This window comes from Panthera pardus, unplaced genomic scaffold (genome assembly GCF_024362965.1).
Source record: "Panthera pardus isolate Hobbes unplaced genomic scaffold, ASM2436296v1 HiC_scaffold_21, whole genome shotgun sequence".
Lineage (NCBI taxonomy): Eukaryota > Metazoa > Chordata > Mammalia > Carnivora > Felidae > Panthera > Panthera pardus.
Genome location: NW_026526777.1, coordinates 47,866,028 through 47,887,925, shown reverse-complemented (window position 1 = coordinate 47,887,925; position 21,898 = coordinate 47,866,028). Strand labels below are relative to the sequence as shown.

The 21,898-nt window shown below is 41.4% G+C and overlaps 1 protein-coding gene across 4 annotated transcripts in view; it reads left to right on the top strand.

Annotated features, from left to right (window-relative positions):
* Window positions 1-5,254: 5,254 nt before the first annotated feature.
* Window positions 5,255-21,898, top strand: part of TDRD5 (tudor domain containing 5) — a 99,569-nt gene continuing 82,925 nt past the window's right edge. For 3 of the 4 annotated variants that reach the window (XM_053909211.1, XM_019426497.2, XM_053909209.1), the window contains exons 1-4: window positions 5,255-5,509; window positions 10,878-11,115; window positions 11,822-12,229; window positions 14,254-14,450. In XM_053909211.1, coding sequence (XP_053765186.1) covers window positions 10,884-11,115; window positions 11,822-12,229; window positions 14,254-14,450 — 837 coding nt within the window. In that variant the 5' untranslated portion in view covers window positions 5,255-5,509; window positions 10,878-10,883. Of the gene's footprint in view, window positions 5,510-10,114; window positions 10,212-10,877; window positions 11,116-11,821; window positions 12,230-14,253; window positions 14,451-21,898 lie in introns of those variants that run through there. The other variant, XM_053909210.1, reaches the window with a different exon arrangement.

The following is a 21,898-nucleotide window of genomic DNA, read 5'->3' as shown; positions in this document are numbered from 1 at the left end:
GACCCACCGCGGAGGCTCGCAGATCGCCGAAGGGGCGGTGGCGCTCTGCGCGGCCTCTGCGCGGCCTAGGAACTAGGGACGTGGTCCTCGAGGGGGCGCTAGACAGCTTAAGGGAACCGATTATAGGTCGTCGAATTAGGGTAACCCTAAGGTAAAATGAGAAACTTCTCCCAAGCGTCCCCTTACCCCCTGGAGGCTGCCGCAGGGCGCCTTTCCCCTCTCGCCCTCATTTATTTTATATCCTGGCCCTGCTCTTGCAAGTGCTTTCAAAGTGGAATTAGTGTGTCGGACTACTTTTGGGAGGATCCACATTTCAAAAGGTGGGGGGATTAGGGAAACTCTTTTAGGCCTCTACTCACTCTCTCTCTCTCTCTCTCTCTCTCTCTCTCTCTCTCTCTTTCTTATTTACATTTATATTTCTTTTTTTTATTAACTTATTATTGTGTTTACTAATGCTTAAGCCTGTTGATGATGTAATGCTTCTTGAAGAATCATAGAGGGGAAGGGATCTGATTTTTTTTTTAAGGATGCTTTTGTCCTTTGCTAGGCTCCGTTCCCATGTTTCCTTGATGAAGGCAGGACTGTCACTTTTTCAGGTTCCTGGCCATGCTCCATCCAGCAACAAACTGGGGGAGCTGCCCCACTCACTTCTGAGGAACTTGAAACATTGAATGAATTTATTTCTCTTTTACTATTAATCATTTCTCACTGAATGGGTAACGCTTCAAACTCAAGATTGAGGATTCTGCTCCAATACCGCAGATCACGATGGCAGAAATGTTTTTTATTTTTCAATAGTTACTGAGTTCACACAGGTTTTCCTGTCAAAAACCTTATTAAAGAATGTGGACCCGAAGTAACTCCCATGGCTCTGGAAAAACCACTCCAGTACTTTCTTCCATATATTCTAAATTAGGTCACTGGGAATAAAATAAAGGATTAGTAATAAAGTAACTTAAATAGATTTGGCTTTTACTCTCTAAACCTGATTCTTGCATGGTAGTAATGTAAGAGAGGCAAATGTTTCTTTCGAGTGCCTGCCTCAATTTATAGTTCCTGCCTAGAGCAGGACACTGAGAAAAATTCTGAAGCTTCATTTGGTCCATAGAGGGAAAAGTATCATGATTACCTAATATTCACTCAAATTAATAGTTGCTATTAAACACAGTTTATCATCCTGTAAATATTTTCCTGTTCAGAAAAGCCTGAAACCGATGATAGTATTTGTTTTTCTTCTCAGCCTTTGATTCTGTTACAAATTAATTGGACCTGGGGTCCTAGCTATAGATTCTTAAAGTAAACTTGGCCCTCAATTTTTACTCCAGGAATTGGCAGGCTATCTGGCCAAATGATAATCTCAAAATCGCACCCTGTCTGCCAAGAAGATAGAGGGATTTCTGGCCGGAGAAAAATTGATGAGAAAAGGCCCTACTTGGCATTGGAGCCCATGTAGGGTGCCTGTTGTCAGTCTCCTTTGCTGTAGGGACGATGGAGAAGTTACATGATCTGACTTCATTTTCAGTATCCACATATAACAGTTACACACGCACCTGCTTACAACACAAGGCTGTTGAGATTATGGATGGCAATGACAATAGCTGAGAAAGAGCATCACGTTGCATGGTAGAAAGGTCAACCCAGCATCTCTGAAAGGTGTGGGGTGGGGGGGTTGGGGAGTGCTGAGGCAGCAGAATGCACCTCAGGCTGGCTGTACTTACAAGGATGTTGCTGTTTTCTTTCTAGATTCCTTTTTAATTGAAAGTATTGGTCATCCCTTTGTTGAAAGTGTATGTGCACATTTTTGTACTCTTAATAGTTTACTCCTTGTTCGGATTTGTTATGAGACTGGCATCTGTGAGGGTTTACTAGGAAGGGAGGACCAATTACAGTTGTTGACTTTTGAGTTTGTTTCCAAGGTCAAAAGCCAAAGGTCTTGGACGATTTCAAGGCTTTCTAAATTATTATAGTTATTATTTAGTATTTTGAAATTGTATATCCATTTGCTAAGTGGAGTGAATATTGGTTTATATGAATTATTTAATAGAAAGCCTGGACTTCCTTGTCACTAGATAAAGTTGCAAATCTTATCATTTTAGAGCTGGAGGAGACTACAGGGACTTAAATTTGACTTTCTCAATTTGTAGATGGCAGAGAGGCCAACTGGGAGGGCATAGCAGAGGTCTAGAAAAGTGGTGCTGTTGAGAGCTGGACCTGGGCTGTGGCAGTGGGAATGGCCAGGAGGCAGAAGCTGCTTCTCAGGCGGAGAATCAACAGAATTTGGTGACCACCTGCGTTAATGAGGGGGGCAGTGAGGAGATAGAAGACTTGGGAAGGGTGGGTATTTTAACCTTAATAGGCTGGGCAGTTGGTCACAACCGTAGACATCTCTGGCAGACCCACTTCCCCTAACTATACTGATCTGGAACATCTATGTTCCTTCCCACCTTCTTCACTGGCGATGCACTTGTCCCCTTGTCAGGTCCAGTGGTGAGGTAAGACTGACCTGACTTTTCTCTCATTAATTCACTTCACAGATACTTAGCACCTGCTATGTGTTTGGCACTGCTCACCTCTGAGGACGTAGAGGTAAGATATGGCACATGCCCTCAAGGAACTTACAGTCTAACAGGGAGAAACTGATGTGTAAACAGGTGTAATAAAGTGTTATGATGGAAGGGTAGCCTGGGATAAGGCTGTTCCTTTTATTTTATTTTATTTTTTATTTTTTTAAAGGTTTTTTCGGGGGGTTATTTATTTATTTTGAGAGAGAGAGGGAGAGAGGGCACACGCAGGGGAGGGGCGGAGAGAAGGAGGGACAGAATCCCAAGCAGACTCCGTGCCATCAGCGCAGAGCCTGATGTGGGGCTTGAACTCACGAACCGTGAGATCATGTCCTGGGCCGCGATCAAGAGTCGGCCGCTTAAGCGGCTGAGCCACCCAGGTGCCCCTCCTTTTATTTTTTTAATGTTTATTTATTTATTTTGTGTGTGTGAGAGAGAGAGAGAGAGAGAGAGAGTGGCAGAGAGAGAAGGAGAGAGAGAATTCCAAGCAGGCTTTGTACTGTTAGCGCAGAGCCTGATGGGGGCCCTGATCCCACAAACCCTGAGGTCATGACCCGAGCGGAAACCAAGAGGCAGACACTTAACCAACTGAGCCACTCAGGTGCCCCAAGACTTTTCCTTAATTGTAGGTAATCTTCCATCCCAAATCTGGAGGTATTCCTGATTGCCAAGGGGGAGGGAAGACAGAGAACCACTAAAAGAGAACATAGCACTCGGAAAAGGGATTATGGACAGCTTTGGCTCCATTATACTTCAATTTAGAATTTGTTCCCATTGCAGATGAAATTCCCTTAAATTTCTTATTTCTGCTGACTTGTGTGACCCTGAGGATGCTGTTTTGTATGTTACCTGTTTAAGTGTTGGGTTATGGAGGAGATGGAGGGGGAGGGAGAGGGAGGGGGAGGAAGAGTGAGAGAGAGATCTTAAGATCCTAGAGCAGTGCTTCTAATTTGCCCATTATTGCAAACAAAATTTGAATAGCATACTGGGGCAAACAAAAGGATTTGAGGTTATCTATAAAGGGCACAGCAATAAAATTATATCTTTGAGGGGAGCTGGGTGGTGTAGTGGGTTAAGTGTCCAACTTTGGCTCAGATCATGATCTTGTGGTGAGTTTGAGCCTCATGTCCAACTCTTGTGCTGACAGCTTGGAGCCTGGAGCCTGCTCTGGATTCTGTGTCTCCCTATGTCTCTGACCCTCCCCCGCTCATGCTCTGTCTCTGTCTCTCTCTCAAAAAATAAACACTTAAAAATTTTTTAGAAAAATATATCTTTGATATATGATCATGGTAAAAAGAAAATGGAAAAGTATTAGGGATTCAATATCAGAAGGTTTGTGTACTAATAAAATATTTTTTTAATTACTTTGAAAAAATGTTTATTTCTTTATGTTTGAGAGAAAAAGAGTGAGAGCATGAGCAGTGGAGGGCAGAGAGGGAGAAAGATAGAGAATCCCAAGCAGGCTCTGCACTGCCAGCACAGAGCACAACGTGGGGCTTGAGATCTCACTCATAAACTGTGAGATCATGACCTGAGCTGAAATCAAGAGTCAGATGGTTAACTGACTGAGACACCCAGGCATCCCCTAATAAAATATTTTCAATTTTAAAATACAATCTTGAAATGCATAAAGGGAGTAAAGAGATACAAACTTCCAGTTATAAATAAATAATGGAGATATGTAGTGGCATGGTGACTGTAGTTAATAGTACTGTATTTCATAAGAGAGTAGATCTTACAAGTCCTCATTACAAGAAAAAAATTTTTTCTAAACTGTGTAGGGGCATGGATGTTAACTATTGTGGTGCTCATTTGCAATATATACAAGTATCAAATAATGTACACCTGAAACCAACATGTTACATGCCAATTAATTATATAAAAAAATTAAAGTTCACTTTATTTATTTATTTTTTTTTTAACGTTTATTTATTTTTGAGACAGAGAGAGACAGAGCATGAACGGGGGAGGGGCAGAGAGAGAGGGAGACACAGAATCGGAAGCAGGCTCCAGGCTCTGAGCCATCAGCCCAGAGCCTGATGCGGGGCTCGAACTCACGGACCGCGAGATCGTGACCTGGCTGAAGTCGGACGCTTAACCGACTGCGCCACCCAGGCGCCCCTAAAGTTCACTTTAAATGAGGAAAAGAAGAATGGTGAGCTTGCTTCCACAAATATATTGTTTGAAGTTGTTACGTAAAATTTCTAATCAAATCTTTTTAATAATAAACTTTTAAAATTTTTGTCACCATTGATGAGAAATGTGTTCACACAATTTTAAAAGTTATTTTCCAGCTTTAGTGAGCTATAATTGACAAAAATTATTTTTAAGGTGTCTAACACGATAATTTGATATACATCGTAAAGTGATTAAAAGAGTTTTTAAAACTGGAATGTGTGGGTGGCTCAGTTAAGCACCGAACTCTTGATTTTGGCTCAGGTCATGATCTCACGGTTAGTGGAATTGAGCCCTGCCTTGGGCTCTGCACCGACGGTGCGGAGCCTGCTTGGGATTTTCTCTCACACAAAATAAAAGAACGTTGAAAAAAAAGCTGAAAACTATTTTTACAACCACTTAAAAATTTAGGTTAACAGTTGAAGAGTCGAGTAGCTTTCATCAACAAATGTAATTTTGATATTCCTTGTGATGATGCAAATGGATTTAAAATCCAATCAACCTTTTTCCTAAGGACTATTTCAGAATCACGATGAAACCTTAAGGACCAGGTGCCTTACTAAGAGCGCTCAAAGCACAGCTAGAGCGGAAGCTGCCCTGAGTGCGCAGACAAGGGCCCAGCAAGAGCCACGCCCCTCCACCGTCGCGGGCCTAGCTTCGCGCTGTGCTGCGCAGACTCTCTGCGTTCAGGTCGGGAACTTCATCCGCGCAGCCGCAGGGGTGGCCCTGAAGCAGAAGTAGAACCTTTAGCGCCTAGCTTCTTGAGCCTGTTGGTGAGTGTTGAACGGCCCTTGCCTTCCTACCTGGGTCCCTGTGGGTACTGCGTCTGACCCCACTTGCTTGCCTCTGAAAAGTCTGGGTGGAGGCTACTTTGGGCTGGAGGGCTTCCAGCACCTGCTTGCCCCCACCCCTGAAGTCGCCCCAGTGGGCTGAGAAAAATCAGCATTAGACTCCACGCCTGTAATGTATTCATGACGCGTGCGGTGGGAAACTGCTCTGGAGTGGTGGTTCTCACTTTGCATGCCTCAGAATCACCTGGAGGGCTTATTAAAACACTCTGCTGGACCCTCTACCCCTCCCCCGCTGCCGTTTCTGATTCAGCAGGTCTGGGGTGGGGTCTGATAATTGGCGTTGCTAACAAGTTTTCAGGTGATGCAGCGGCTCTGGAACCACACGTTGTAAAACCACTATCGTAGAGGCCAAACAAAACAGTTTTCTAAATACTTCATTTAAAGCAGTCCCTTCTCACTCCCTTAAAAGCAATTATTACTCGACATTATATATTTATCTGCCTTTTGCTTGTCCTTGTTACGGTCCGGGAGAACAGGCACTTTGTTTTGCTGTTTTAGTCCCATCTTCTAGAACGCTGCCTGGAACGTAATAGGAGCTAAAAAGATATTTGTTGCTTAAATGAACAAAGGCAGCCCCCAAAGCTGAAACCATGAGAAAGAAAAAGGTCACTCAGGAAGAGGGAAGAGTAAAAAGGAGAAGGGCCAAGGACACACCCTGGAGTACGTGGGCATTTCATATCAGAAATAGAGCAGAAAGCTAGGATCCAAGGCTGGTGCAGCATAGAAACCCACCAAGGAGAGATTTTTAGAAAAGGAGGGGACACCAAAAGTAAACATCAGAGATTATCAAAGATGAAAAGATTGAAAAGTCCTTAAGAGTTGTCAATTACAAGATTTGTCATTGGTGATTTTGCTAAAAGTAGCTTAAGAAAGCTATTTAGAGTAGCAGGCTCCTTGCTTTGGGTTGAGTAGTGCATGGTGGATGAAAAAGTGGGAAAAAAATGAGCGTGGACTGTTTATTCAAGGACTTGGCCACGCAGGAATGGCTACAGAGGTACATAGGTCAAAAGTGTATTTTTACGTTTCCCACTCCCTGTGTCTGTGTTGTGTAAGATTAAAAGGATTAGCGCAAAATTTTGTTATAGGAAAGGAGTGTAAAGAGATGTTGATTATACAGGACTGTGTAATAATAGCCAAAGGTCATGGAGCTAGAGGAGTTGGGGAGATAGACACAAGAGTAGGATGGATGGGTGAGATAGATGGTCCCTCACCTGCTGAGACCACAAGGAAAGCTGAGAGCAGGGCTAGTTGAGTTGTTTCTGAGTTGGAAGCTCGGAAGTTTCATGCATGAGAGCCTCCACTTTCTCTGGGAGTCCAAGCAAAGTCAATTTCTAGTGGTGAGGCAGGAGTGGGTAAAAAGTGTAGGAGGGATGGCAAAAGTTGGAGTAATTGCTTGTGGGAAGAAAAATTGAACAATACCATCAAATGGTCCCAAATTAGGCATAATGTTAAAAAACGTTGGGAGGCAGGAATGCTATATTGGTTCTGTCATGAACTTGAACTCACCCACTCTCTCTTCTGTTTATCTAAAGATCCTCTCATTCTTGTCATGAGGCATATTTAAAGCTTCAGAAGCTTGAACAAAACACAAAAACCTCTTTCCTGGCTGTTTTCTAAGGCAGAACTGCTGGTAGCAGCAGCTGCAATTGAAATACACTCCTAGATGCAAGCAGGGATGGGAGGAGACCAGCTGGAGACAGTTAATTACCAGAATTAACTGATCATCATAATAGGCAGCAGGGTGGAAAAACACATTGGTCTAACTCACAGAACTCTCTGGTTGTTGTTAATTAATGGTAGGATCCCAAGGAATGAACTCAAAAAACAGCGGAGTCTTTTTGATTTGTGTAACAACAAAAGCAAACAGACCAACAAAACACTATTGTAGGTCCAGGGAACAGACGCATCTCATGAGTGAGAGACCTGGCTTTGTCACCCTGTTCCTCAAACTAAATCAGATCCTGGACCCAGAGTCTCTTGAATGCAATCTGACTATTCTCTTACAGAAAGATGCTGCCCTACCTAACATTGCAAACCTTCATCCTTTTTAGGATAACTGCTCTGAAGAAAAGGAAGCGCCTACGTTTTTCAGTGACTATCACTTCCTAATGCTAACTAACTCTAATTTCTGGGACCCCAAAAGTCACTGTTTGCCATTCACATTCTGAGTGTACAGGGGTTGGTGATAAATGAATTCTGGCCCACTGTCACCTTTGGATAGGGCTAGTGGGACTGTGAGTTCCTCTTGTGGTTATGTACCCTGCTTGCCAAGTGAAAAACTGGACTAGGAATCTCAGTAACAGACAGAATTCCTGCATTGGTGCATTCACTCATTGAGTAAGGGCTATTCTGGTAGAAAATGCCAAGCAGAGTGCCAGAAACATACATCAAAAGCCTACCTGGAGAACTGCAGAGGCAAGTGTTACCATCAAAGACGTGGAAGATACCTGGTGTGATTGTTCCTACCTTATTTCCATTCACTTCCCAGGTGAGTCATCACAAAAGACTTTTGGGTCTTGGAGAATGACTGCATTATCATAAACCCAAGCACGTGAGGACTTTCAGTGGGGTCTCCTCACTGGAGTAATTCAAATAGCCCCTGACTCTTGGTTTTCAGTTATTGATCTGGGATTTAGCTCCAGAATAGCTTTCTAAAAGTCTCTTTTTTCTTACCTTTCTAGATTGAGCCATAAGTTTTATGTTTTTCTTGCCTATCACTCTTTGTTGTACCTTTGTTCATGTCTGTATATCCGTTTCTTCACTTTAACGTGGGGATCATGATTGTACCTCAGAGTAACTGGGGAGAAAATTAGATATTCTACATAAAAGAGCATCTTGTAAGTGCTCAATGTGTGGTAGCTGTTAGATAATTGGGGATGAGAATCTGGGATAATGTTTTTTCAATTCATTGTTCATTTTGCAGGAGTCATTCTCAAGTTAGATAAGCTTTCTGAATCTTACATGTCTGAAAATGTCTTTTCTTTTCCTGCACTTAATGCTGGTTTGGCTGGGTAAAGGATTTGTTTCAGCTTTGAAGATACTGCTCCACTGAGAAATCCGATAGCTATCTAATGTCCAGTGCTTATATAATCTCTTTATATAAAATCTCTTGGGTGCCTGGGTGGCTCACTTGGTTAAGCATCTGACTTTTGGTTTCAGCTAGGGTCATGATCCCACTGTGAGTTCGAGCCCCACATGGGGCTCTGTGCTGACGGTACAGAGCCTGCTTGGGATTCTCTCTCTCCCTCTCTCTGCCCCTCCCACACACACTCTCTCAAAAAACTTAAAGAAAAAACAAAACTCTTGATTCCCTTTCTCCTAGGCTTGGGATGGGATCTTCTCCTAGGATGGGATCTTTTTTTTCATTAGTTATTCTAAGGACTCACTCGGCCCTTTTAATCTGAAAATGTGTTTTTCTTCACATCTGGGATATTGTCCTTCTTTTTTAACTCCCAGACCTCACCACCATTCTTTCCGTTGCTTCTGTAACATTTGTCATTTGGGTGTTGGAACATCTAGATTCACTTTTCACATCTCATCATTTTCCTTTTTGTTAATTTGCTATTTAGCCTTGTCCATTCGACTATAAACCAGCCCATAAATCTTTTCTATTTTCTGTCAGGGATTCCTCAATATACCTGCCTCATTGATGGAACATTTTGTTCCTAGAGCTTTTTTGGATTTAACATGTCATGGAATTTTAGGTGGAAATTAAAGTAGATGTGCGTGCACAGCTTTCCTTCTTAATTCAGATTCCTTGGTTATGTTTTGGTTTGCCTTTTTACTTTTTTAGAGTGTACATCTTAAAGGTCTTTATACTGTGCCTCTGTTCTGCACCTCTTAAACTGTTTTCTAGTTCTCAAGGACCGTACAAATCGGGCTCATTCCACCTATCCAGTAAATACATTCCCAGGTTATTTACCCAAATATACATTCCCTTTTTTAGTTTGCCAGCTCGTTTTTCTCCAATGGCACCAGTAAGTTTCTTTCTCCAGGTCCCAGTCATTCGTCTCTTCCCGGAGCTTAAATTGCATGTAACTCTGCAGGGATTCAACACCTAGCCTCAGAAATGCCTGTAATTTCCCTCGACGATCAGACCTGGGTATCTTTTTTCCCCTTAAACAAGCTCCACCGGTGATTATGAGGCACACCCAAGTCAAGAACCTCGAGGCCCCCTACACCTCCTCCTCCCACCTGCCTGTCCCAAAGGCGGGACGGCCCGCTGCCCTTGCCCCTGTCGGGCTGGGGATGTGGTCGGAGAGGTTCTCGAGCCGCGGCCCCACCTCGCGTCTCCCAGCCACGCTGGACGAGGTAGGCGCCGGCGATTTCCGTACCCCCCCACCCCCCACCGAAGGAGCCAACGCCGCCCGAGAGCCTAGCGTGGCGGCCCCGCGCCGGTCGGCCCCCAGCCTGGACCCCCGAGCGTCCCGCCCTGCCCAACCGTCCCACCCGCCGCGCGCCCTCGGGGCTGGAACGCCGCGCGGGTTGCACGCCTCCCGCCCTCCAGCACTGGTGCGCAGGCGCGCGGGCGCTTTGGCGCTGCTCCTCCAAGGCGGCTGGACGGGAGAGCGCCTTTGAGTCTCTGGGCCACGCAACGGCAGCGCCCGCACTGTGGGTGACACGGGTGAGGGGCAACACTCCACCCGCCTGCCTCCTGCCGGCCTCTCCCTACAACCCCCTCGCTGCGTGGGCAGTCCCCAGGGATCGAGGGAAGGGAAGCTTCCCCTTCCGCCTGGGGGCAGGGAGGGACGTTGGGGTGGGCAGGGGACCCCGCTCCCGGGCACAGATGAGGTCGTTGACTTGGGTAAGAGGAAGCGGGCAGCCTCCCCGTCGGTCTGGGCCGGACCAGGTATGCCGGTGCGAGCGTCTTTACCGGGAGCCCTCTCCTGGCGCTGGGGAAGGCGGTATTGCGTTTGCCTCCTTCCCGAGCTTTTTCCCAGCGTCGAGGAGGGATCCCGTCTGAAGCGAAGTTTGCGGTGTAGAGACCCCAGACAAACCGTTATCGGGGCTTCAGCAAAGTCGAGCCAGGAACTTGGACTTCCCACACGTTAGCCAGGGGCAATGATGTCTCCAGACGCGTGCAGGTGAATCGACACAGGTTGAGAGAGCTTGCATTGTGTGAAACGCCGAGTTTCAGAGAATCCTCATGGTTTTGCTTCTGCTTTATCACCTTTAGAACTCTGGTGTCGATTGTTTATATTCCACTATTGATCCTTTTAAACTCCCCTCCCTCCCTCTTGGGTTTGTCTGCTCTTCCTAATGAGCCACGTTTCTATCTTAAATCCGGTAGGGTGCCATGTCTGAACAAGAGCGTATCCAGGAATGCCTGAGGAAAGAAATAAGGTCACTTCTTATCTCCACCAAAGATGGTTTGACCCCACAGCAGTTGGAAAAGGAGTACCTTTTGATGGTTGGCAGCCATTTACCACTCCGGGTTCTTGGATATCGGTCCACTATGGAGCTGGTGTTGGACATGCCTGATGTTGTCACTGTCTGCCCTTGTGGGGATGGTACTGTAATACTGAAAGGTAAGCTTAGAATTTGAAGATCTATAAGTAACACGTAATTAGCAAAGAATTTTTCTGGTAAATAGGCAATGGGGAGTACGCCAGGTGATGTATGGAATTATTGAATGTGGTACACCTGAAACTAACATAACACTGTATGTTAACTGGAATTAAAAATATAAAAGAAAAAAATTGTTATAGCGATTATCCTGCACCCCAGGCAGGGGATTTTAATTTTTTGAGGGGGAGAGGGTTCATGGTTACCTTTGAAGTTGTGGGCAGAGTTAAAGCTTTAGCAAAATCAAGAATTTATTTCTCCAGAAAAATGTGCATTCACAGGAACTACATTTTGCATGTGATTTCAAATTATTGCACCTTAAATTGGAAGAAGCATAACAATGGGACTTTAACCATGAATTCATGTTTTAAATTTCGTGACGCACAGAAAAAAACATTGCAGGAAAGTTTGTTCATCTTGAGAGTTTCAGATATTTCAGGAGTCAGAAGTAATGTTAAATATTGGGCTTGATCTTTCTGTCTTCATCTTCTGATAGAGGAGCTAACAAGTGGTTGTCTAAAAGAAATGGAGGAACCAAAGGTTCATGTTTATCATGTTACCTAGATACACAGCTCCTTGGAGAATTAAAATTGTATAACCACAGATGTAAGGGTAAAGAAAGGAGCAAGTTTTCATCTAACTGTGATTTCTTTTTTCACACCTCCTTAGCCATTCCAGATGAATCCACCAAAGGAATAGCAAGTTTAGTTGCAAAACAGAGGAGCAACCATAAGGTTCGAAATTCCATGCCAAGGGGAAGGGCCAGTGTTTGCTCTGGGCCGAGCTTCCGTCGGCGAGTACCTTACCGGGGAAGGGTGCCTCCCATTCTTCCAGCTGTTGTGAAGAGTGAGTTGAAAGACCTGTTGGCGTTATCTCCCGTTCTCCTTTCTGATTTTGAAAAGGCATTTTCCAGGCGATTTGGACGTTCATTCCAGTATGTACAGTATGGATTCCTCTCTATGTTCGAAGTACTTAATGCTGCTTCAGATGTCATTTCAGTAGAGCAGACCAGAGCAGGTTCTTTGTTGATGCTAAGGAAGAGCGTAACAGAGGAAAAGCAGAGAGGATGGCCAGCAGGTAAGCATGTTAGCATTAGTACTTAGTAACTTAGTACTTAGTAATTGTGGGTTAGCAAATTTTGGAGCAGTCATGGTAGATAGAGAGGTAGGTAATCCCTAAGCTCCCAGAGTTTGTCAAAGTTGCATCTTGGCTCTGCCACTTGCTGGTTGAGTGATCTCACTCCAGTTACTTAAAACATCTGAGCCTTAGTTTCCTCATCTCTAGAATAGGAATAATCATACTTGCCTCTTGGAGTAGTGCTGAGGATGAAACGAGATGAGGTCTGAAAAGTGCCTGGCATTTATAAGGGTGTAATAAGTGGTAGCTATTATAAAAATACAAGATCTGCTTTCTCTGGAACACTGTAAGCGAACATTAGTTGCGTGTGTTCATGTAAGGAAGATAGGGAAGATGAAAAGTTTAAAACTAATACTAGTTAGTAACATTTGCCATCTGAGTTTTGCTGGCACTGATGTTTGGTATCCTAGCAGGCGCTGCAATAATTTATGTAGTGTAATGATAACCACTTATATAGCGTTTTACCTTGGATTCTCCTAGCCACACCGTAGGGTAAATGACCCAGTCTTAGGGATAAGGAAAACAAAGCTCAGGATACGTAAATGACTTTTGCAAAGTTGCACGGCTAGAAAGGTGTTATAGCCAGGGTTAGAAACGCAGCTGTTAATACTGTTTAGCCAGTGCTGTTCTTACCCAGTCATTGTCCCTCTTGTTTTTGTTTTATGTTTATACACACACACTACTATATACCTATATAGTAGTTGAGTTGACACACAGTGTTACATTAGTTTCAGGTGTGCAGCACAGTGATTTGACTGCCTTGTGCTGTGCTCCCCACAGTGTAGTTACCATGTGCCATACAATGTTGTTATAATACCATGGATTGTATGCTGTACCTTTCGTCCCCGAATCACTGTCCCTCTTAAAGTCTCAGAAGACCAATGTGATCATTTGTATAGTGCCTCACTAGACCCTTGACGGTACAGAATCTATACACTGAGCCTATTTTGGGAATCTCTACGCCTATTTCAGTGATTTTTCTTTTTCTCTAAAATCTGTATTTAGATTAATATAGGTGAAACCATGAGAATGTCCCCAGTTTAGAAACCAATACTTAAACTGTGGTAGGAAATGTAATTTGATGTAGATATCCTAGGGGGTTTACGAGCTCTGGTCAGGGAAGACTATAGGGGCCAGTGTGTGTTTTGAATCTTACCCTCAACCATCAGCAATATCAGTATTCTTGAGTTACTTGAACTTGGGGAGACAAACCTATGCTATTAAAGTTGTAAGAGGTTGATAGTGTATAAAGCAGCTTGCCAACTTATTGAATGGGGGGAGTGATATTCCTTCCCAGTGATTGGATTGTTCATGTTTCTCACCTGTGATCCTTCTTCCTATCATCAGGGTATCTTGGAAACAATTTGTGTGTGTGGGGGGGGGGGGGGGGGGCCTTGATCTTATGGTAAAGAAAGAGACCACAGTGAGGTCTAGTGATTGATCATTCATGTTGTACATCAGCATATATCTTGCCAGTGGTATTTTCCTCCCTATAAATCTTGAAGAAAAAAATCTGTACTCTAGAACAATATCCTTTATTCTATAGCTTTTTAGCCCCCTTTCCTGCTCCCATACTACTAGGTGATTATTCAGTTTGAGAAGCATAGTTTTAAGCAGACTTCTTAGTTGGAGACTTTTTAGCCTCCTAAACGTTTTTCGGTTTTTACCTATTAAAATCTGCCTTTCTGTAATTATATTCAGGTGATCTTAAATGGAGTTTTTAGATAGCTCCAACCTTTTCAGTAACACATGTATGATCCCTTGGTTTTCTTTTATAGATGACTAATCTTTTCCATTGTATGTAAATTTTATTTGGCAATATGAAAATGTAAGCTTACTTTCCATAATTGTTATTTCTAAGTTGAGAACAGTTAGGTCACAGTAGCCTCTATATAGAATCACCAGAAAATAAAGTAGAAATTGTTAGTGACAACTTTTCTCCGCTCTTCTTTTATTCACAAAAGGAGGTAAAATGTTTACCCAGCCTTTTAGAATGAAACAACAAAGGTCCTACCCTACAGTCTCCCCAGTCACAAAGGCACGCTTTTCGCAACCCACTTCAAACTTGGAACCACCGAAGCAAATACTGAACGTGGAAAATACTTTTAAGTCAAATGTGGTAGAGACTTCAAGGCTGAATCACGCTGAAAAATTAAACCAGGTGAGATATAGGAGTTTGGAGGTATAAACCAAAAATGTGTTTAAATTCAGTGGTTAATACTTAGACGGAGAAGCTTAATTTCAGATTTAACTTGAGCATTTTCTATGGTTGTGTGGATTATTAGCTAGTAAGAGGTGGCAGTGAGAAAAGAATAAAATTGTATCAACTCCCATGGTTTCTGTTACAGGCTTCCCCCACTATTGGAAAGTAGGGTGTTCCTATGAAACCTTTTGAAAGTTGAAACCGTGTAAAGCAAAGAAACAATTGCCATTAATTTATATAGAAAAAATTTTGAGCCTTCTTAGACCCCAAAAATAACCTCTCTTAGGCTTTTCTGATACCTTATGATACATCTAGCCAATGGATTTTCTACCTTAGGACACATCTTGCTAATGGATGCACAAAATAAATGGGGGTAAAGCACAATTCAAAGCTATGGTGGTTTGATGCTGAATGTAGTTCTTGGGGAAGGAGGCTGGTGATGCCACTCTGGCTGCTCGGCGCGCGCTGCCCCTATAACTGCTCACTGCAAAACGATTGCTGGATGCTCTTTTTGCTTTTGGCCTTTATTGATAAAAGTGAAAATCCTCTTTCGATTTCTTTGGGTTAGCAAAAATGAGAACGGACCCTAGATTTTTCATAAAAGTGAAAGGGCATAGCATGAACTTTTGAAAAGTGAGGGACACCTGTACTTTGTGCAGCTGTCTCTAGTTCCAGCTTCTCACCAAAGTCCTAGAAGTATATTTGCAGCTTCCCTCATGAATATCTTTACCTGAATGGCTGGCCCTGAGCACTACAGTCCTGGTACTTTTCTGTGTGTATGCTGAAGGAGTTTTGAACAAAAGCTACTAGAATATAACCAACAAAAACCCTGGTTAAATTAGCAAGATGACAACTTTCGTAGAGCTTAGAAGAAGCACATGGAAATTAAATTCAAGATATAAAAGTGCCTTACCTCTATAACTTAAAAAATACTAGCTTTAGTAGCAGAACTTACATATAGTTTATCCATTTAAAATGTACACTTTGAATTTTGACAAATGTACCTCACTGCATAATCATCAAAATCAAGAGGCCAAACATTTCCATCATTCTCAAAAATTTCCATTATGCTGCTTTGTAGTTGATCTCTTTCCCCAGCTGTAGACACTACATAAATATTGCTTTCTGTAAGTTTGACTTTTCAAGAATTTCATATAAATGGAATTAAATAACATCTAGCGTTTGTGTCTAGCTTCTTTAACTTACCATGGTGCTTTTGAGATTCATCAGTATCAGTAGTTTGTTACTTTTTCTTGTTGCGTACCATTCCACTATATTTATCTCAATTTGTTATCCATTCCCATCAGGTGACATCTGGGTTCTTTCCTGTGTGGGGTATTTATATAAATAAAGCTGCTATGAACATTTGCATACACTTTGATCATGGACTTCTCTTGAGTGAATACCTAGGAGTAGGATTGTTGGGTCGTTCAGTAAGGGCATGTTTAACTTTATAAGAGATTGTCAGACTCTTCTAAAGTGGCTGTATGATTTCACATTACTGTAAACTACATATGAGAGTTCTAGCTGCATCTTTGTTAATGTTTGGTATTGTCCACTTAAAAAAATTACTATTCATGGGGCGCCTGGGTGGCTCAGTTGGTTAAGCATCCAAGTTTGGCTCGGGTCATGATCTCATGGTTCATGGATTTGAGCCACGCGTTGGTGTGATGACACCTGTGCTGACAGCTCAGGGCCTGGAGCCTGCTTCCGATTCTGTGTCTCCCTCTCTCTGCCCATCCCCGACTCGTGCTCTGTCTCTCTTTGAAAAATGAATAAACATTAATTTTTTTTTTTAATTACGGGTGTGTAGTGGTATTTCATTATGGTGTTGAAATTTCTCTAATGATGAATAATGTTGGGCATCTTTTCATATGCATATTTTCCATTTGTAAATTTTCCTTAAGGTGTCTCCTTGCATCCTTTGCTTGTTGTTAAAAATTGACTTTTGTATTGAGTTGGAAGGATTATTTATATATGAATGGGTACAAGTCCTTTACCAGACATGTTTTGCAAATACTTTCTCCTGGTATATGCTTATCTCATTTCCTTAGTTCTGCCTTTTGTGAAGCAGAAGCCTTTAATTTGATGAAATCTAATTTATTTATATTTTTCTTTTGATTCTTGCCTAACTAATCTTTGTTGAATCGAAAGTCACAAAAATGTTGTATGTTTTCTTCTAGAAGTTTTATGATTTTAGTTCTTAGGTCTATTACTGATTTCTTTTTTTTTTTTTTTTGTTTTGTTTTTTTAATTTTTTTTTTTCAACGTTTATTTATTCTTGGGACAGAGAGAGACAGAGCATGAACGCGGGAGGGACAGAGAGAGAGGGAGACACAGAATCGGAAACAGGCTCCAGGCTCTGAGCCATCAGCCCAGAGCCTGACGCGGGGCTCGAACTCACGGACCGTGAGATCGTGACCTGGCTAAAGTCGGACGCTTAACCGACTGCGCCACCCAGGCGCCCCGGTCTATTACTGATTTCAAGTTAATTCTTATATAAGGTACCAGTATGGACCAGAGTTTTTTGCAATGGATTGCTAATTCCTCTAGCACTATTTTTTTGAAAAATACTCTTTTCCTTGCTGAACTACCTTATTACTTTGGCACCTCTGTGAAATCTGTTGACCACTTGTATGTGTAGGTTCTGTTTTTAGGACTGTCCATTCTGATCCATTGATCTACAGGTTCTTTTGCCAGTACCCTTCTCTCTTAATACAGCTTTATATCTTTCTTTTTATTTTTTTTAATGTTTATTTATTTTTGAGAGAGAGACAGCAAGCGGGGGAAGAGTAGAGAGAGAGGGAAAAACAGAATCAGAAGCAGGTTCCAGGTTCTGAGCTGTCAGCACAGAGCCTGACACGAGGCTTGAACTCATGAACCACAAGATCATGACCTGAGCCCAAGTCCGTTGCTAACCCAGTGACTGAGCCACCCAGGTGCCCTTTAACATCTTGAAATTATGTAGTTAAGTCCTACAGCTTTATTCTTTTTCAAATTGCTTTGGCTACTCTAGGTTCTTTGCATTTTCATATAAACTTAATTTGATATAAATCAGCTTGTCAATTTCTACCAAAAATAAATATGCCTCTTGTGATTTTGATGAGAGTTAAACAAGGGATCTAGAGGTAAGTTTGGGGATAAATGACATCCTGACAGTATTGAATCTGCTGATCCATGAGCATAGTATAATTTCTCCACTTCAGTCTTTAAATTTTTAGTACTCTTTTATAGTTTTAAGTACTCAAGGCCTACATATGTTTTGCTAAATTTTACCCCCCCCACCACCATTTTTCATACTTTGGATATTATAAAGGGTATTTTCAGTTTATTTTCTAGTTAATTGTTATTAGTACATAGAAATCAATTGGATTTTTGTATATTGACCTTGCATCTTGTGACCTTGAATCAGGGTACTTGATAAACTCAATACTGTAGTTGACAGGTATTTTCAGTTTATTTTCTAGTTAATTGTTATTAGTACATAGAAATCAATTGGTTTTTTTTATATTTTGACCTTGCATCTTGTGATCTTGAATCAAGGTACTTGATAAACTCAATACTGTAGTTGATATCATTCTAGTAACTATTTCGTAGAGTTGGGATTTTCTGCATAGACCATCATACCATCTGGGAGTAGACCATTTTACTTCCTTTTCAATCTGTATGCCCCCCCCCCTTTTTTTCCCCTTACATAAGCTGGGCTCTCTAGTATAATAATGCATAGAAATGGTGAGCATGGAAATTCTTGTCTTGTTCCTGACTATAGGGGAAAAACATTCAGTCTTTCATCATTAACTCTGGTGTTAACTCTAGCATTTTTATAAATGCTGTATACCAGGTTGAGAAAATTCCCTTCTGTTCCTAGATTCTGAGAATTTTTTCCATGAATGTGTGTTGAAATTTTCTCCATCCATTGAGAGGATTATAGGATGTGCTATTGTGATTTATTATATAAAAATTATATTCCTTTTCTCATTTCTAGCATAGAGCTCCTAAAACTCTTGGAATTTTTGAAGTGGTAAGAAATGTAAAGGTATCTTTTGTTGCTAATGAAGTGTCTTTAGAAAGGACCTAAAGATGGGGGCTGGTTGCCAGTTGGAGCAAACGATGTCATTAGAGGGTCTGAACTTTTAGTCCTACCCCAACCTCCTGAGAGAGGAAGGGGGCTACAGATAGAATCACTGGCCCCTAGTGAATGAATCAATCAGTTGTGTTGTTGTAGTAAAACCTCCATAAAACCCCAAAATACTGGATTTGGAGAGCTTCTAAGCTAGTGAACAGTAGAGTTTTGGGGGAGACTGGCATGCCTGGAGAAGGTATGGAGCTCTGTGCCTCTTCCCACTTATCTGGCTGTATGCATCTTCTCCATCTCACTATTTCTGAGTTCTATCTTTAAAAAAATTTTTAACTGATTTTTAAAAAAAATTTAAGATACAGTTGATATATTAGTTTCAGATGTACATGATGCTTTGATATGTGTATAATGTGAAATGATCACAGTATGTCTACTTAACATCCATCAGCACATATAGTTAGAAATTCTTTTTGTGATGTCTTAAGATTTACTGTCTTAGCAATTTTTTGTAGTAACATATATAATACATGTTATTATAATTGTATAATGTATCATGTAGTCTTATTATATTTATTAATACATTATGAAATATAATTACCATGCTGTATATTACATGCTGTACAGGACTTAATTATTTTATAACTGGAATTTTATACCTTTTGACCCTGTCCACCTATTCTACCCACTCCCAAATACCTGCTTCTGGCTATCATCCATCTGTTCTCTATATCTATGAACTCAAGTTTTTATTTTTATTTTGTTTTTTAGATTCTGCGTATAAGTGAGATCATACAGTTGTCTTTCTCTGACTTATTTTCCTTAGTGTGATGCCCTCAAGGTCCGTTCATGTTGTCACAAATGGTAGGATTTCCTTGCTTTTTTTTTATGGCTTAATAATATTCCAGTGTGTGTGTGTGTGTGTGTGTGTGTGTGTGTGTGTATCATACCATCTTTGTCCATTCATCCGCTGATGAATGCTTAGGTTGTTTCCATGTCTTGGCTATTGTAAATAATGCTGCAATGAACATAGGGATTCAGATATTTTTTTGAGTTAGTGTTTTTATTTCCTTTGGATAAATAACCAGAATTGAAGTTGCTGGATCATGTGGTAGTATAGTTTTTTTGAGGAACCTCTGTAATGTTTTCCATAGTGGCTACACCAATTTACATTCCACCAACATGCCCCAGGGTTCCTTTTTCTCCATATCCTCACTAGCACTTACTGTTTCTTGTCCTTTTGATAATAGCCATTCTAACAGGTGTGAGGTGATACTTCATTGTGGTTTTGCTTTGCATTTTTATGATGATTAGTGATGTGGAGCACGTTTTCATGTACCTGTTTGTCCTCTGTATGTCTTCCTTGGAAAAATGTCTATTCAGATCCTCCGCCCATTTTAAAATTTGGTTGTTTTCTTGCTGTTGAGTTGTATAAGTTCTTTATGTATTTGGGATATTAACCCCTTATCAAATATTGGACTTAGAAATTTTTTCTCCTTTGAAGTAGGTTGCCTTTTGATTTTGTTGATGGTTTCCTTTGCTGTGTAGAAGCTTTTTTGATGTAGTCCCATTTGTTTATTTTTGCTTTTGGTACTTTTGGTGTCCAATCTAAAAAATCACTGCCAAGAATGGTATCAAGGAACTTACCATCTGTGGGTTTTGTTTTTTTTTAGGGTTTGTATGATTTCACATCTTACATTCAATTTTAATCCATTTTGAGTTTTTGTGGGTGTAGCATTATATTGTTTTATAATAAACCAGTAATAAATCAGTAAGTAAAATGTTTATGAGTTCTGTGGCTTCTTTAGCAACTCGGTTGAACCCAAGGAGGGTGTCATGGAACTTCTGATTTATAGTAACTTGATCAGAAGCACAGATAATAACCTGGACTTGGAATTGTGGTGGGGGTGGGGCACAATCTTGTTGGACTTGGCCCTTAATTTATGGAAGCTGATGTAATTCCAGGTAGATAGACATGAATTGAAGTACAAGATACCCAGCTGATGTTGGAGAATTGCTTGAGTGTGGGATAAAATCCACATACATGTAATTCGAGTCAGAATTCTATAGTGCTTTTCTTTTCTAAAGAAAAATTATTATAATTATAAAAAAATTATAATCCAAGTAATACAGGCCTCTTAAAAGGAATTGGGAAGTTTTTCTTTTATTTATTTATTTGGCGTTTTCTTATTTTTTATTTTTAATATGAAATTTATTGTCAGATTGGTTTCCATACAACACCCAGTGCTCATCCCAATGGGGGGGGTGCACCCCCCCTTCCCTCCCTCCCCCCCCCCCCCCCCATCAACCCTCAGTTCTCAGTTTTTAAGGGTCTTTTATGTTTTGGCTCCCTCCCTTTCTAACACTTTTTTTCTTCCCCTTCTCCATGGTCTTCTGTTAAGTTTCTCAGGATCCACATAAGAGTGAAAACATATGGTATCTGTTTGTCTGTATGACTTATTTCACTTAGCATAACACTTTCCAGTTCCATCCATGTTGCTACAAAGGGCCAGATTTCATTCTTTCTCATTGCCACGTAGTACTCCATTGTGTATATAAACCACAATTTCTTTATCCATTCATCAGTTGATGGACATTTAGGCTCTTTCCATAATTTGGCTATTGTTGAGAGTGCTGCTATAAACATTGGGGTACAAGTGCCCCTATGCATCAGTACTCCTGTATCCCTTGGGTAAATTCCTAGCAGTGCTATTGCTGGGCCATAGGGCAGATATATTTTAAATTTTTTGAGGAACCTCCACACTGTTTTCCACAGCGGCTGTGCCAGTTTGCATTCCCACTAACAGTACAAGAGGGTTCCCATTTCTCCACATCCTCTCCAACATCTATAGTCTCCTGATTTGTTCATTTTAGCTGTTTTCACTGGCGTGAGGTGGTATCTGAGTGTGGTTTTGATTTGTATTTCCCTGATGAGCGACATTGAGCATCTTTTCATGTGCCTGTTGGCCATCTGGATGTCTTTGGGGAAGTGTCTCTTCATGTTTTCTGCCCATTTCTTCACTGGATTATTTGTTTTTCGGGTGTGGAGTTTGGTGAGCTCTTTATAGATTGGATACTAGCCCTTTGTCCGATATGTCATTTGCAAATATCTTTTCCCATTCCGTTGGTTGCCTTTTAGTTTTGTTGATTGTTTCCTTTGCTGTGCAGAAGCTTATTATCTTGATGAGGTCCCAGTAGTTTATTTTTGCTTTTAATTCCCTTGCCTTTGGGGATGTGTCGAGTAAGAAATTGCTGCGGCTGAGGTCAGAAAAGTTTTTTCCTGCTTTCTCCTCTAGGGTTTTGATAGTTTCCTGTCTCACATTCAGGTCCT